The 16,290-nt window shown below is 43.0% G+C and overlaps 1 protein-coding gene across 9 annotated transcripts in view; it reads right to left on the bottom strand.

Moving 5' to 3' along the window:
* Positions 1–16,050, bottom strand: part of ST3GAL6 (ST3 beta-galactoside alpha-2,3-sialyltransferase 6) — a 65,910-nt gene extending 49,860 nt beyond the window's left edge. For 3 of the 9 annotated variants that reach the window (XM_030940009.1, XM_010353725.2, XM_010353727.2), the window contains exon 1: positions 15,755–16,050. Coding sequence is in view for 4 of the 9 variants with exons in the window: in XM_010353721.2 (XP_010352023.2) it covers positions 15,244–15,415 (172 nt within the window). In the remaining 5 variants the exon portion in view is untranslated. Of the gene's footprint in view, positions 1–14,938; positions 15,009–15,243; positions 15,571–15,754 lie in introns of those variants that run through there. The other 6 variants (XM_030940004.1, XM_010353722.2, XM_030940005.1 and 3 more) reach the window with 3 other exon arrangements.
* Between the last annotated feature and the right edge of the window lie 240 nt (positions 16,051–16,290).

Genomic DNA, 16,290 nt, shown 5'->3' with positions numbered 1-16,290 from the left:
CCCTTCTTTAACACTTGCTGCTTCACCTTGCACTTCTGTGTTATGGAAACAGTTTCTTTCCTTAAACCTCATGACTTCCAACTTTTCTTCTGCAGGTTCCCTTAGTCTTCATGGAAAAGAGAGCCTTGTTTGGGATCAGGCTTTGGCTTAAGAAAATTCTGTGGCTTGTTTGATGTTCTATTCAGACCACTAATACTCTATATATCAGCAACAAGGCTTTCACTTTATCATTTGCGTGTTGACTGGAGTAGCACTTGTAATTTCCTTCAAGAACTTTTCCTATGCATTCACAACTTGGTTAACTATCTCAAGAGGCATAGTTTCTGGTCTGTATTGGCTTTCAACATGCTTTCCTCACTAAGCTTAATAATTATTTCTAGCTTTTGATTTAAAGTGAGAGATGTGCAACTCCTTTCACTTGAACACTTAGAGGCTATTGGAGGATTATTAATTGGACTAATTTCAATGTTGTTGTATCTCAGGGAACACGGAAGCCCAAGGGGAGGAAGAAAAACAGGGAAAAAACTGGTCGGTGGTCCATTCAGAACACATAAACATTTATAGATTAAGTTGACTGTCTTATAGGGATGTAGTTTGTGGTGTCCCAAAACAATGATAACAGTAACATCAAAGATCAGTGATCACAGATCACCATAACAGATATAATAATAATGCAAAAATTTGAAGTATTAAGATTACCAAGATGTAACACAATGGTAAGAAGTAAGCATATACTGTTGCGAAAATGGTACCAATAGGCTTATTGGACAAACGGTGGCCACAATCCTTCAATGTGTAAAAAGCACAATATCTATGAAATACAATAAAATGAACCATGCCTGTAACTGACTCTAACTGCTTCTTTGCATCTTTACTTCTTTATGAGGGCTCCCATGACAAACAAAACTTGTAAAATAAATGTGCGTGCTTTTCTCCTATTAATCTAATTTATGTCAATTTAATTATTGGACCCAGTTGGGACCTCAAAAGGATGAAGGTGGGGTTTTTCTGCCACTATGTTCTCTGTTAGAATACACTTATTTTTAAAAATTCTTAGAAAACAAATACCTTAAAAATGGCAAATATTTTATTTCAGAGGCCATTTATGAACTCTAATGTCCTTCAACAGGGAAATAATTATGCTTGGTTATTATGAAAATCATATAGTAACATAAAAAATAGATTTTACCAAAGAAAGTTTTTAAAAGTTTACTACATGAAGATTATTTTCATGTGTTAGACATTTGTGTATGTAACACCTTATAGTTAATCCTCACTTATTATTCATAAGTTCTTGGAAACTATGGCTTCGAGCAAAGTAAGGTATACCAAAACCAATTTTTTTCATCAACAATAAAATACCATTGAACAAAAATGTTTTGCTTACGGTTGTAGTTTCCAAAAACCTATTAATGACATTAAATGAGAATGTACTGTACTGAAAAGCATTAAAGAAAAACAAAATCAACTGATGTGCTGAGTTGTAGATTACAGAAAATTTTTTTAAGTACATAAATGTTTCAGTTTTCAAAGAAACTGAAAGTGCTTATTTTCATATATCTCTATATACATTTCACTTTTGAAGTGTTAAGTAGCAAACCCATTTAGAAATCAGGAGAAAAGCAAAGAAGTGCTGTTTAATGCCTACTACTAGAGAAGTCTTCACCATAAGACAGAATTTTGAACCTAAAGAAATTATGGATCATGATATATTTGTGCCTCAGGATTATTCTCTCCTTAAATGTATAGAACGTACAGTTCCTGAGTTTCTACCATCTTCTATCCACTATTACTAATTACTAACTAAAGAATCCATCACAATTTTAAACTTGGAAGGGTCCTTCAAGATTATTTAGTCTGAGCTGGGCGCAGTGGCTCATGCCTATAATCCCAGCACTTTGGGATGCCAAGGAGGGAGGATCGCCTGAGGTCAGGAGTTGGAGATCAGCCTGGCCAACATGGCAAAACCCTGTCTCTACAAAAAATAGAAAAATTAGCCGGGTGTAGTGGCGGGCACCTGTAATCTCAGCTACTCGGGAGGCTGAAGCAGGGAGAATTCTTTGAACCTGGGAGGCAGAGGCTCCAGTGAGCCAAGATCATGCCACGAAACTTCAGCCTGGGCAACAGAACAAGACTCCATCTCAAAAACAAAAAAAAAACAAAAAAAGTTGTAAGGCAGTTTAAAGTCAATCTTTTGCTAGTATGCTCTGCATAGTTCCCTATTACTAACCAAAGTCTAATTGTTGGGCTGCTTTTTAAACTGAGGGCTTTTCTATTTTATCAAAGAAGAAAGAATCTTCGATATGCCAAAGTTCAGCATAATGAAGCCTTTATTTACAACATGCCACACTATTTGGAAAATCAGGATTTCATTTTAAAAATAAAGTGAACTGATTTTTTTTTTTCCTATCAAAGATGTTTTTGTGGCCAGGGGAACTGGGAAAAACTGGACACCAGAGGTGTGGCCCCAATCTGGGTCTGGGAGGATGAATAAGAACACTTTAGCAGAGACCCAGGCAAGGTGCAGGAGGGCAGGTCTGCAAGGCTCAACCTGGAGCATGTCAGGAAGCAAACTGGCTCAATCTCAAAGTGTAGTAAACAGCAGAGTCAAGAAGTGAAGAAAAACCAATATAATCGTAATGAAACTTCTGTTTGCCCCGGGGCACATCACAGACAGGGAGTAACCAGAAGCAAGAGAGGCAGTTTGTGAGTCAGTTTAGAGAGCCACAGCTTGGATGGGATGTAGCACTACTCAGTTGGGCCATCTTCAGGACCAAGAACTAAGTGTACTCAGGGAATGCAGAGAAGAGGGATCAGAGCACCAGTCCCACAACAGAACCTCTGTATTAGCGCCTAGGACCTGCTGAAACAAAGTGCCGCATACTGGGTAGCTTAAAACAACAGATATTTACTGTCTCACAGTTCTGGAGGCTAGCAGTCTGAAATCAAGGTGTTATCAGAGTCACGCTCCCTCTGAAAACTGTGGAGAGGAATCTTTCTTTGTCTCTTCCTAGCTTTGGCTCTGCCACCAATCTTGGGCATTCCTTGGCTTGTGGATGCATCACTCCAATTCTGTCTTCACGTGGCATTCTCCCTGTGTTTCTGTCTTCACCTGGACACTAATCATATTGCATGAGGGACCCACCCTACTCCCGTGTGACCTCATCTTAACTAATTACATCTGCCATGACCCTATTTCCAAATAAGGTCACAGTCTGAGGTACTGGGGATTAGGACTTCTAAACATCTCTTGGGGTGGTAGTGGGGCAGGGGACAACTGAACCAATTACACACTCGTTGAGGTGCCCAAGGCTCACCCTCAGCCAGAGGGATCCTAATGTTCTAGGTCATTCTGAATACCGGGTGCTAATTAATGTGAAAGAGAAACAGGAAAGAATTTATCTATGGTGTCAAAAGTCAGAACAGTGGTTACATGTGAGGAGTAATAGTGACTGGGTGGGAACACACGGTACCCTTCTGGAGGGCCAGTACTGTCCTATTTCTTCATCTGGAGGCAGCCTGCCTGGGTGCATTCACTGTAAAGAAATTTACTGAACTGTACTTACATGCTTTGTGTACTCCTCTGTATGTCTGATATATTTCCATAAAAACTCTACAAAACATTAGAGAAGATGGAGCTATCCAAGAAATAGGGGTCTTGGAAGTCCAGCTAGGACCTCAGGGAGGGGCATTATCTGGGAGGAGTTACACAGCCAGGAGTTGGCAGCTCAGCCCTGCTGGTTCAGACACTTGAGTTGTCTGTTCACCTGAGAAGCAGAATTCTTAAGAGGCTGCTTTGTAACTGGAAATGAAGTAATTCATTTAAATTAAGAAAAAAAATGAGCCAGGCACAGTGGCTTATGCCTGTAATCCTAGCACTTTGGGAGGCTGAGGTGGATGGATCGCTCTGAGGTCAGGAGTTGGAGAACAGCCTGAGTAACATGGCAAAACCCCATCTCCGTGAAAAATACCAAAAAAAAAAAAAAAAAATGCACCAGGCATAGTGGCTCACATCTATGTTCCTAGCTACTCTAGAGGCTGAGGCTTGAGCTGGGAAGCAGAGGTTGCAGTGAGCCAAGATTGCGCCCCTACACTCCAGCCTGGGCGACAAAGCAAGACCCTGTCTCAGAAAAAAAAAAAAAAAAAAAGACCGTGGCATGGTGGCTGATGCCTGTAATCCCAGCACTTTGGGAGGCAGATCACCTGAGGTCAGGAGTTTGAGACCAGCCTGACTGACATGGACAAACCCCGTCTCTACCAAAAATACAAAACAAAATTAGCCGGACGTGGTGGCACATGCCTGTAATCCCAGCTACTTAGGAGGCTGAGGTAGGAGAACCGCTTAATCTGGGAGGCGGAGGTTGTAGTGAGCCGAGATCACGCCATTGCACTCCAGCCTGGGCAACAAGAGCAAAACTCCATCACAAAAAGAAAAAAAAAAACAAAAAAGAAAGAAAGAAAAACAAAAGAAAAAGAAAAATGTAAGGGCCAAGAAGTCTGTATATTTGAACAGGTAGATTGGCAACTTCTATAGGCAAATCCATGAGTGATAATTAGAAAGTTGTTTAGTAAACATGGACCCCACAATAAGGGTATGATCTCCCCTGCACAGTGCTGGAAATATGCTGATATTCTGCTTCGCTCTGTTTTCCCAGCCTCCTTGCAGACCTCTCCCTGACATTCCACTTTCAGGCTAATTAAAGTTCAAGTAAGTTATAGAGTTGTTTCTTTCACATCTAATTCTTCTCTGGGAATTTTGAGCTCTTGTGGTTAGGGTGTTTGGGGTCCTAATGCTTAATTTCCAAGGAAGAGGAAACACCACAAAAAGACAGAGTTAAAATCTACTGGACAACACTCAAACTTAGAAAACATATTTTTGGAGTAAAAATGTAAAATTTTTTAGAGCTATATATTAACATCAGATATTGTATAAGCTATGAATAACACATCGATATATCAAATCAAAGGAGTGGAGAGGCGAAGGAAGCCAAAACTTAATTGCAATGCCAACAAAGAAATACAAATCAAATATTGATGAAAATGTGTATGTACATTATGATACACATAATTGTGGAAAATGAAACAGTGAATAGAAAGCACTTGGCTTTCTACTGTGGAAAATATATGAAGAAGGTACTGAAAGGTTCAAGGCCACACATCTGTAGTGATCCTCTTGGCTTCTCATTGGATGTCTCCATCCCGTCAAAGCCCATCTCTACTATCAGACTTCATACAGAATCCCCTGCCTCAAAACTCACCAATGACACTTCACATTTCTATCCTTCAAACACTCAAGTTATAAAAAGTGAGAGTGCTAAGTATCAATTATGTATTACCTTACTAATGTTTTCATCATATTCTGATAAAAACAGCAATTGGAAGGAATGTATTACATGCTATATTGTAAGCCCCAAGTCCAAGTTTAGAAGCAACATGCAGAATTTACCTGTTATAAATTGTTTATATAGACCTACCTCCCTAAGTGCCTTATAGAGACATATAAATATATAAGCCATAGGCCTCTAAGTCTATTCCAGTTGGCTCCTATGGCCTGTCCTGCCTCATCTCCTGAAATGCTTGACTCTTGACAATGTGCTCTAGTAACACCAAATTTTGTGCACTTCTCAATCCTTCTTGGCACTGGTTCATGTCTTAGCACCTCCGGTCATACTGTTCCTGCAGCCCGGAATGTTCTCCCTCTCCTCTCACCCTGCCCCCCAATTCCCCTCCCACAACATTCCCACTCCCTGATATAAATTGCAATCATCTGTTGGGATTCCGTTCTTCAAGGAGGACTTCCCTTTCTATCTCTACCCTGCATTTGGATGATGACACACAGGAGTCCAAGAAAGCACATGTAAAGCTGTTTCAAGGACAGAGATAACTACAATGTTCCTATGTTTTGAACCACAAAACAACCACATCTCAGATTTTAAAATGTTAAGTTTTTTCAAGGACATTTGGAGAGAATGATTTTTGCTCCTTAAGCCTAATTTATTCTGAAACATTCATAGCTCTATTCAACCTACAGATTTTCTTCCCCCAACTCCACTTAAAAACATATGTACATACATGCATGCTCACACACACACACACACACACACACACACACAAACTGAATCCCTCTACTATATGTCCATGGATCCCTTTATAATAGCAGAGTACTTGGCACATGATAGATGTCAAGTATTTGTTGCTATTCACTAAAGAATGATGAAATATAATAACATAGGTAGTTTAACATAGTCCAAAGGGAAGCTAGGTGCTAAGAGGAAACAGACCTGAGAAAAAATTAGAGGTATATAAGACCAATCAGAAAGACTTTCTGAAGAAAGTCAATTTTTAACTAATTGAGGAAGAATAGAATTGTCATAATAGCTATAAAAACAGAGTTATAATAGTAATAGTGGCAGATAACACTGATTAAATATTTGACATTTGGCAGAAACTATACTCAAATATTTGTATGTGTTTTGTCCATTGTCGTAATTACTGTGATGTGGATATTATTTCAAATTTATAGATAAGGAAAGTAAGGCTCAGAGAAGTTAGGCAAATTGTTCAGAATCATGCAGTGATAAGCCATGAAGCTGGAAACTGAACACATGTTCTAATCTGACTTAGATGGTAGAGTGTGACGGGGAAGAAGAATGGCACTGAGTGTCAAAGAACAGCCTTAGCTAAAGCACTAGGAGGCCTGTGTGGCTACAGGGTCAAACAGGACAATAAAGTTAGCAACATGAGATGGCAGAAAACCTCAAAAATCAGTGGGAGAAATTCTCTGGATTGTCGAGCAGAAGAAAAATAACGAAAATCATGCTTGAGGAAGGTTATTATGAAAGGTATATGTCCAGGAATATTGATGGTCATAATTAGTGAGCTTGAATATAAGATTTTTGTAAGAATATGATCTTTTTTCTATGACTAAAGCAGAAGAGCCATACACAGCAAATTTGTAAAAAAAAAAAAAAAAAGTTTTTTGCAATAAGAGAGTCAGACTTGTCCTCCAGAAAATTCAGTACCTGCAAAATACTTATAGTTACCTGATGATCAGAAAACACACATATCTCCTTACATCCTGTTTATCAAAAAATCCAATTATTTATTATTTAATTGTAGCATAGCTGGGATAAAACAAGAATAATTAGCTAAATCATTTTGACATCTACCTGAAATATCGGCTTTAAATATTAAAAATATTTTGACAGCAACGTCCTTTATCTCACAAGATCATTTACAACAGAAAGCTCCTTTAACTATCACAATCTATCAAGTAACTAAGATTATAAATTATATTTAATCGCTGCTCTAAAATGTACTTGAAAAATGCATTTGTACCCTACTTGAATGCCTGTATTATCTATCACCTCACTGCTCTCCTCTAAATGCAACTGGATAACCCATCTGACAGTTTTTAAATGCAATGAGTTATCCACAAAAAAGAGGGAATTAAAAAAATAAAATCTATGATCTCCTTTTATTCTTTGGCCCTATGCTAACTGTAGAAAATGTACACATTCCCTATATCTGCGTCCTCCACCCCTTAATACAATAAGGACTCTTACATATTAGAGTTGCATAAGATTTTAATAAAAGGATTTGAGACTTCCTTCTAGGTAGGTTTCCTGCCTAAATATTTGCAATGGAATATTTCCTAAGCTGAAAACTCCATTAAGAGGTCAGAAGCAACAGGCTGATACCCCCCTCTTTTTTTTTTTTTTTTTTTGAGGCGGAGTCTCGCTCTGTCACCCGGACTGGAGTGCAGTGGCCGGATCTCAGCTCACTGCAAGCTCCGCCTCCCGGGTTGACGCCATTCTCCTGCCTCAGCCTCCCAAGTAGCTGGGACTACAGGCGCCCGCCACCTCGCCCGGGCTAGGTTTTTTTTTTTTTGTATTTTTAGTAGAGACGGGGTTTCACCGTGTTAGCCAGGATGGTCTCGATCTCCTGACCTCATGATCCGCCCGTCTCGGCCTGCCAAAGTGCTGGGATTACAGGCTTGAGCCACCGCGCCCGGCCAGGCTGATACCTCTTAAGACTACAATCTAATGGTGTGGGAAAGGGGATTTCATAGAATCAGCTCAAAGACAAGAGGCCTGTTTATATGGCATTTTGCATGGGGGTTTTGTTTTCTTTTGTTTGTTTTGTTTTGGTTTTTGTTTGTTTTCTGTCTCAATTTCCATCTGTTCAAGTCTGCTACTGGTTATTTCTTGTGTTCTGCTAGCTTTAGGCTTGGTTAGCTCTTGTTCCTCTAGTTCCTCTAGATGTTATGTTAGGTTGTTAATTTGGGATCTTTTTCAATTTTTGATGTAGGCATTTAGCACTTATAAACTTCCCTCTTAGCAGTGCTTTAGCTGTCCCAGAGGTCTGGTATACTGTATCTTTGTTCTCATTAGTTTCAAAGAACGTTTTGATTTCTGCCTTAATTTCACTGTTTTCCGAAAAGTCATTCAGGAGCAAGTTCTTTAATTTTCATATAATTGTATGGTTTTGAGTTATTTTCTTAGTATTGATTTATATTTTTATCGTGTTGTGGTCTGAGAGTGTGGTTGGTATGATTTTCGTTTTTTTGAATTTGCTGAGGATTGTTTTATATCCATTTGTGTGGTTGATTTTAGAGTTATGTGCCATGTGCAGATGAGAAGAACGTACATTCTGTCATTTTCCGGTGGAGAGTTCTGTAGATGTCTATTAGGTACATTCTGTCATTTTCCGGTGGAGAGTTCTGTAGATGTCTATTAGGTACATTCTGTCATTTTCCGGTGGAGAGTTCTGTAGATGTCTATTAGGTACATTCTGTCATTTTCCGGTGGAGAGTTCTGTAGATGTCTATTAGGTACATTCTGTCATTTTCCGGTGGAGAGTTCTGTAGATGTCTATTAGGTACATTCTGTCATTTTCCGGTGGAGAGTTCTGTAGATGTCTATTAGGTACATTCTGTCATTTTCCGGTGGAGAGTTCTGTAGATGTCTATTAGGTACATTCTGTCATTTTCCGGTGGAGAGTTCTGTAGATGTCTATTAGGTACATTCTGTCATTTTCCGGTGGAGAGTTCTGTAGATGTCTATTAGGTACATTCTGTCATTTTCCGGTGGAGAGTTCTGTAGATGTCTATTAGGTACATTCTGTCATTTTCCGGTGGAGAGTTCTGTAGATGTCTATTAGGTACATTCTGTCATTTTCCGGTGGAGAGTTCTGTAGATGTCTATTAGGTACATTCTGTCATTTTCCGGTGGAGAGTTCTGTAGATGTCTATTAGGTACATTCTGTCATTTTCCGGTGGAGAGTTCTGTAGATGTCTATTAGGTACATTCTGTCATTTTCCGGTGGAGAGTTCTGTAGATGTCTATTAGGTACATTCTGTCAAGCTCAGGTCCTGAATATCTTTGCTAGTTTTTGGCCTTGATTATCTAATCCTGCCAGTGGGGTGTTAAAGTCTCCCACTGTGATTGTGTGGAACTCTAAGACTCTTTATAGGTCTTACCTTGTGAATCTGGGTGCTCCTGTGTTGACGGCATATATATTTTGGACAGTTAAGTTTTCCTGTTGAATTGAACCCTTTACCATCATATAATGCCCATCTGTATTAGTTCGTTCTCACACTGCTATAAAGAAATACCTGAGTTCGGGCACAGAGGCTTATGCCTGTAATCCCGACATTTTGGGAGGCCGAGGCAGGAGGATTGCTTGAGCCCAGAAGTTCAAGACTAGCCTGGGCAACTCAGTGAGACCCCATCTCTACAAATAACTTTTTTAAAAATGAGCCGGGTGTGGCGGTGTGTACTGCAGTCCCAGCTACCTAGGAGGCTGATATGGTAAGATTGCCTGTGCCCAAGAGGTTGAGGCTTCACTGAACAATGATTGTGCCACTGCACTCCAGCTGGTTCAACAGAGTGAAACCCTATTTAAAAAGAAAGAAAGAAAGAAAGAAATACCTGAAACTAGGTAATCTACAAAGAAAAGAGGTTTAATTGGCTCATAGTTCTTCAGGCTGTACAGAAAGCACGGCTGGGAGGCCTCAGGAAATTTACAGAAGCCTCGTGGCAAAAGGTGAAGGGGAAGCAGGCACATCTTATATAATTGGAGTAGGAGGAAAGGTGGGACTGGGTGGGGGGGTGGCGACTAAACAACCAGATTTTGTGAGAACTCACTCAATATTACAAGAACAGCACCCACGAGGATGGTGTTAAACCATTAGAAACTGCCCTCCATGATCCAATCACCTCCCACCAGGCTCCACCTCCAACACTGAGGATTACAATGGAATATGAGATTTGGGTGGGGACACAGATCCAAACCATATCACTATCTTTGTCTTTTTTGGTTTTTGTTGGTTTAAAGTCTGTTTTGTCTAAAATTAGAATAGCAACCCCTGCTTTTTTCTGTTTTCCATTTGCTTGCCAGACTTTTCTCCATCCTTTTACTTTAAGCCCTTGGATATCAATGAATGTGAGATCGGGCTCCTGAGGTTTCAGGTTTTACGCCACTGTGTTAATCAGAAAAGCCAAAAGTTAGTTGTTTTGTATGTTAGTTAAGTATGTAAGTTAACAATGGGCCAAAGAATCTCAAAAATAATTTTCTCTCTAAAAATTGTGCCAAGCCTCCCTAGACACTAATAGAGTGGTGATGATGAGACATCCTGAAATCAAAGGACAAGAGGATAAAAGGAATACTGTACAGGTTTCTCTGAGCCCTGCCTGTCTTTGTGATGTTCCTGTGCTCTGCCCTAGGGAAAAGAGAGGGGAAATCAGTTATGGCCAATTAGTGGGAAGAAAAAAAGGCAACTATGAGTAGAAACTTGTGTGTTTGTGTGTGAGAGAGAAACAGAGACAGAGAGACAGGAAAGGGCCGCGTGTGGTGGCTCACGCCTGTAATCGCAACACTTTAGGAGGCTGAAGTGGGTGGATCACCTGAGTTCAGGAGTTCAAGACCAGCCTGGCCAACATGGCGAAACCCCATCTCTACTAAAAAAAAAACACAAAAAATAGCCAGGTGTGGTGGCGCATGCCTGTAATCCCAGCTACTTGGGAGGCTGAGACACGAGAATCACTGAAACTCAGGAGGCAGAGGTTTCAGTGAGCAGAGATAGAGCCACTGCACTCCAGCCTGAGCGACAGAGCAAGACTCCATCTCAAAAACAAAGAAAAAGAAGAGACAGGAAAGCCCATCACCACTGGGTGAAGACTGAATTAGGCTCTCATCAAAAATCTCCAGGCATCCCATTCTAATTAGAATACAATTCAAATTCCACAAAATCTGCCCTCCTATCTTACTGACTGCATCTCCTCCCACTCCCTCTTTTGCACTCTTTTTTCACTACCTGTTGTCTTAACTACTCTCTTCTCACACTGCACCTTCTGTTTCTCAAACAACCCAAGTTCACTCATGCCTCAGGGCCTTTGCAGGTGCTGGTACCTCTATCTGCCATGCCCTTAACCTTCTGTGCTCCACTTGCCTGGCTCCTTCTCATCATCCACATCTCAGCTCAAATATCCCCTCCTCGGATAAGCGCTCTGACTGCTCTAAAGTAGCTTCCTCTATACCCATCTCGATCACACCTCTGTAATGTACTGTCTTTGTGACACTCATTCTATCTGAAATACACTGTTTCGTGTACTTGTATCTTATTTATTGACTCTGTTCCCCATAAAACATACGCTCTGTAAGAGCAGGGGCTTTGCTGTGTCCAATACGGGCATGTGTTGGACCCCCTCCCCCCGCCACAAGAACACCTCTTGTTACATGGTGGACACTCAGTAAATGTTGGTTGACCATTAGGGAAGTCCCACCTCAATGATCACATGGAATACCATCCAAAGTCCACTGAAAAAAACACTTTCTGCTCCCTTGTTGCCCCCATCTTTCAGCATAGTGACTCTGACCCACAGCCATAAGAACTCCAGGCCTGTTTCCACAACATGTGGAAGGTGAGAATAATCCTGCCACCTCTGGAGGAATCTCCAGCTTCCTTGCCATCTCCTCATCTGGAGGCCTTATTCTCATCATCTCCTAAAGATCTTTCCATTCCCAACCAAATAAAAAGTAAATCAATGTTTAAAACATCTTTCAAAGCCCAGCACTAAATACATTATAAAGTATGCAATGATGCTATCTGTATACTTTGTCTTAGGCCAAGCATATAAGAAGGGGAAAAAGAAAACAGGGGAGAAGGTAACTTTTCTTTCAGCTTTTCAGTGTTTTTAAGAAAATCTCCTATGGGCTAGGTGCTTTCCTTTCCCTCCTTCTCAGCGGTCAAGGAAGAGGAAAGCCCCTGGTCAGATACGAAAGTTTGTGGCAGTAAAAAGGTAAACTGGGCAATCCCCCTAGATGACCAAAATCTCTCCAAGAAAAAGAAACATGGGCACAAGGAAGAAAACCAGGTCTTACTGATCCTGTTATCTTTTACTTTCACAACCTCACTGCCAGAATCTCAGCACTTCTTAGCCTGATTATAGGACAGTCAAGTTCCTGACCAAGTCTGAGACACTGCAGCTAATTCAGTACTGAGGTGTCACCATCAGGGGAAAGAACTCCAGCTACCCCACAATGGTGTGGGTAACCTCTAAGGGTTCAATTGGAAACTGTGATGTGTGATGTGTGCTATTACCCACCACAGTTGGGACAGACAGGAGAGAATGTTTCATTTCAACTGTGAGGGTGGGGATATAACCCTGGGAAAATTTCTTCCAGGTAACATGTAGCTTGAGATGTATGCAGAAAGGAAAGGACTTTTGGAATATGCCCATTGAAGACAGCATAAACTCCTAGATTTTGCCAGACCCCTGCTCACTTAAGTGGCACATCAGAGATGTGCAGAAGATAGAAGGTACCTGGCTGGTGAAAGTCTAAAGTTGTCACAAGGAAGGCAAAGTACACAGACCACCTATTCAAGAAGCCCAGCCTGGGGATAACTAGAAAGGTATTCAGACCAAGGTATATATAAATTGAGAATACGCCAGGCAAAGGAGAAAGATATGCACAGGAAATGGAAGAATTTGTGCATAATGTATACTACAGAGGATTCCTGAGATGGTGTAGGCAGAGGTAGAGTCAGACCCTTATGTGAGCCACTGCAACTCAACCTAAGGCAATCTTGGTTTTTTAAGCTATAAATGTGGCTAAAAATTCCTTTCTTGCAGCAGTTTTGTCAGGAAGATTAAATAAAATAGCATATGAAAACACACCAAAAATCAGAGTGGGCGCCCAATAGGAGTTCCATGCTTCCTTCACCTTCTCAATAAGCATCACCTAAAATGCAGGCTAAACAGATCTCTGGTCCCCAATCCTGGATGGAAGCACAATTTCCATGGAAGCCATCTGGCAGTTTGCATGGTTAGCAGATGATGCTTATCAGGGAAATGTGGGAAACATGGCATTACTCACTTCTTCTCCCATAAGGTTCCACATGATGTGGAACACAGAAATGTCCCCAACAGAAGAAAACAGCTGTGAAATCCAGTCCTCTGCCACTGAATAAGAACACCTACAATTTACAATTTCACAGGAGACAGACTGATGTTTTTAAACGGTATGTCTCTTAATGGTATTCTTCTGTCAATGCTGTCTATTCTTGAGCCTCAAAGGTTTTTATTTTTTTGTTTTAATTAATTTAGGGCATAAGAACAAACTATCTCCAACAAATCTGCTGAAATGTAGTCAAAATTGCAGTCCCATTTTACTGCACCATGTAAACAACATATGGTGCTATCTGGGACTTGAGGAACTATAGTAAAAATACAGTTCACATCACAAGGAATCAAGATCTCCCTTCCCAGTCTACATGACCACGAGAACAACTTAGGAAACCAGACCAAGGCAACACTTTCTAGAAAATTCTCTTCTTATAAGCAAAGTTGCCATTATCTAAAAAGCCTCTGTGGAATTTGGCCTTACTCAGAGACAATAAACTAAATAACATCTTTTTTCGCAGATCTTGGTATGAAAAGCGTTCTTAGTGAAACAAAAAAGAAGCAACAACCAACTTGCAAATGTCAAATCGGCATGCTTTCAAACGGAAAATAACCTGGCAGCCTGAGCAGATTTTCCCAAATATTTAACATCTCCCTGTAAATAAAAAGACAGTTTTATGGTCTGTAGCTAGGTGAGGAAGATTGAGGACCGGAAAGTCAAACATTCGGGCTAGCCTAAAAGAGGTGGCCACTGGAAACCCGAAGAATTATGAGGCTCAAAGGTCAGCGTGGACACCAGACCACAGAGCACGAGGAGCTTCCAGCAGCTCTGCAGTTTCCTTAACTATCCACCCACTCATAGCACCCAGCTGGTCCTCGTAAGGCAAATGGGACTTGCGAGTTTAGAATCGGTGTGATTTCGGATACACTAGCAGGCACTATGTTATTTTCATCCCTACCCCCACACAGTGTTTTTAAACATCATCTTTCAACGGCAACCTCTTCTCCCCCGCCTGCTCCTCCCCACCGCCCCTGCCAACCCCCGCTACTAAAAATCCTCAAAGAAGGTGCTTTGGGTTTGTTTTTGGTTTCTGGGTGTCGCTTTTCATAGGTTTTCTTTTAAGCCAAAATAACAGCACACAAGAAAGACGCTTGAGATTGCTGGGATCTCCGAAACCGGCGGCCGCAAAATGACAAGCTGCTTCGCCCTTATCTTGAAAATTAACAGCAGCCCAAACACTGCAATTTACTCGCCGTCCTCCTTTCTCCTAAACTGCCTCGCTGCTTGTTTTGTTAGGTCTAGTTCTACTGTGGAGGGAAGAAAGGTTTCTCGAAAAACTTTATACGGTAAGAGACCAGAACCTTCCAGACCCCTCAACCCTCCTTGCGTACAGACCCTTTTACAAAAAAACAATAGTGAACGAGGAGCTGGACACTACTCTTGGCTTCCCAATTGCACAACCCCGCCGGCGATTCGACCAAAGAGGGTCCCAGAAGCAGATTATCTCGGCCCCCACGGCTCCTGGGCTTACCCGCGAGGCTGCGCGCCCCTCCCGCCCTTCACTGGGGCTCCAGGATTCCCGGGCGCCCTCTCGGCGGTGGCTGCGGCGCACCCCGGGTGGCTCGCGGGTCCCAGCGCTCATGGCCCCCTTACGCCTCCGCACGCCACCTCCTTGGTGCTGGCAGGATATGTGGAGGGGTAAACAGCGCTCCGTGTCCCCACCCCCAACCCTGAGCCTCAGAGGCTGCAAAGCCGGAGGGTCCGGGCAGCACAGACCTCAGGCCGCCTGGACCCCGGCCCAGGACGCGGTCTCCCTGCACCCCAAATCTCCCTCACCCGGGCAATGCAAACCCGCAGCGAAGCCGGCCGGCGAAAGTGACCCGCCGAGGCCCAGGAGCGACGACCGCAGAGGCGCGCCGGGCTCCGCGACCTGGGGGGCCGCTGCTCTCAGCCCGTCCGCGCCGCTCACTCCAGCCGGCTGCTGCCTCTCTCGCGGCGCCTGCCGCATCGGGCCGCAGAAGCCCGAGGCCGGCGGAAACCAGAGGTAGGTGGCGCGGGCCAGGGGCGGCGCGGGCACGATTCCTTCCCCCCGGATCTGGCGGGGTAGCAGAGGAGGGAGCAGCGCTGCCGGGACTCTCAGGCTCCCGCCAGCCAGGATCCCGGGCGACTGCGCTGAGCGCCTCCGGAGTCGCGGGAAGCTCCTCCTGCTCCGCGGCTGGCGCCAGTTGCACGGTGGCCGCGGCCGCCCCCAAATTCGAGGAGGAAGGTGCAAAGTGGTGGGAGGTTGCGGGCCTCGCTATCCCAGGGGAGGTAGGGGGGCGAGGCGGGAGCGCAGCCAAATCCCTACCTTTCGGGCGGGGCGGACACCAGCGGCGCGCCCTCGCCGGGCGCCGGGACCGGAAAATCACCGCGAAGGGAGGGACGAGGAAAGGCGGCGGGTGGCTTCAGGACAAGGTAGGAGGATCGATTTCCACAGCCAAGAAGACACTCCCATCCCGCCCTGGTTTGTTTGGAAAGCTGCAGGAGCTAAAGTGAGGGGTGGCCGGGTACTCCCCTTCCCCGCCGGCTGGCAGGCGGCAGAAGTAAATACTGAGGGGTGTCGCGCCGCGGACTGACTGTGACACAAGGCTCAGCAGAAGGTTTGGTCCCTAACAGAAGGGGCGGAGTGTTCAGAGAGCTCCTTAATTCTGTGGCTCTGCCCTTCAAGGGCAAATGTGTTCGTACTTTTTATCTTTTGAAGGAGATAATTAGGGAGAACGAAGGTGGAACGTGCTTTTTGCCTCTTCTTTTCTCTCCATAGGAAAAACCCTACGTTATTTATGTCCTCTTACTTGGATGGCTCCGACTACTTTTTATAATGTGTTTGTCAAATAATTCCTTGTC

Source organism: Rhinopithecus roxellana, chromosome 1, assembly GCF_007565055.1.
Source record: "Rhinopithecus roxellana isolate Shanxi Qingling chromosome 1, ASM756505v1, whole genome shotgun sequence".
NCBI lineage: Eukaryota > Metazoa > Chordata > Mammalia > Primates > Cercopithecidae > Rhinopithecus > Rhinopithecus roxellana.
The sequence above is the reverse complement of the archived record's forward strand: the minus strand, read 5'-3'. Positions and strand labels throughout refer to the sequence as shown.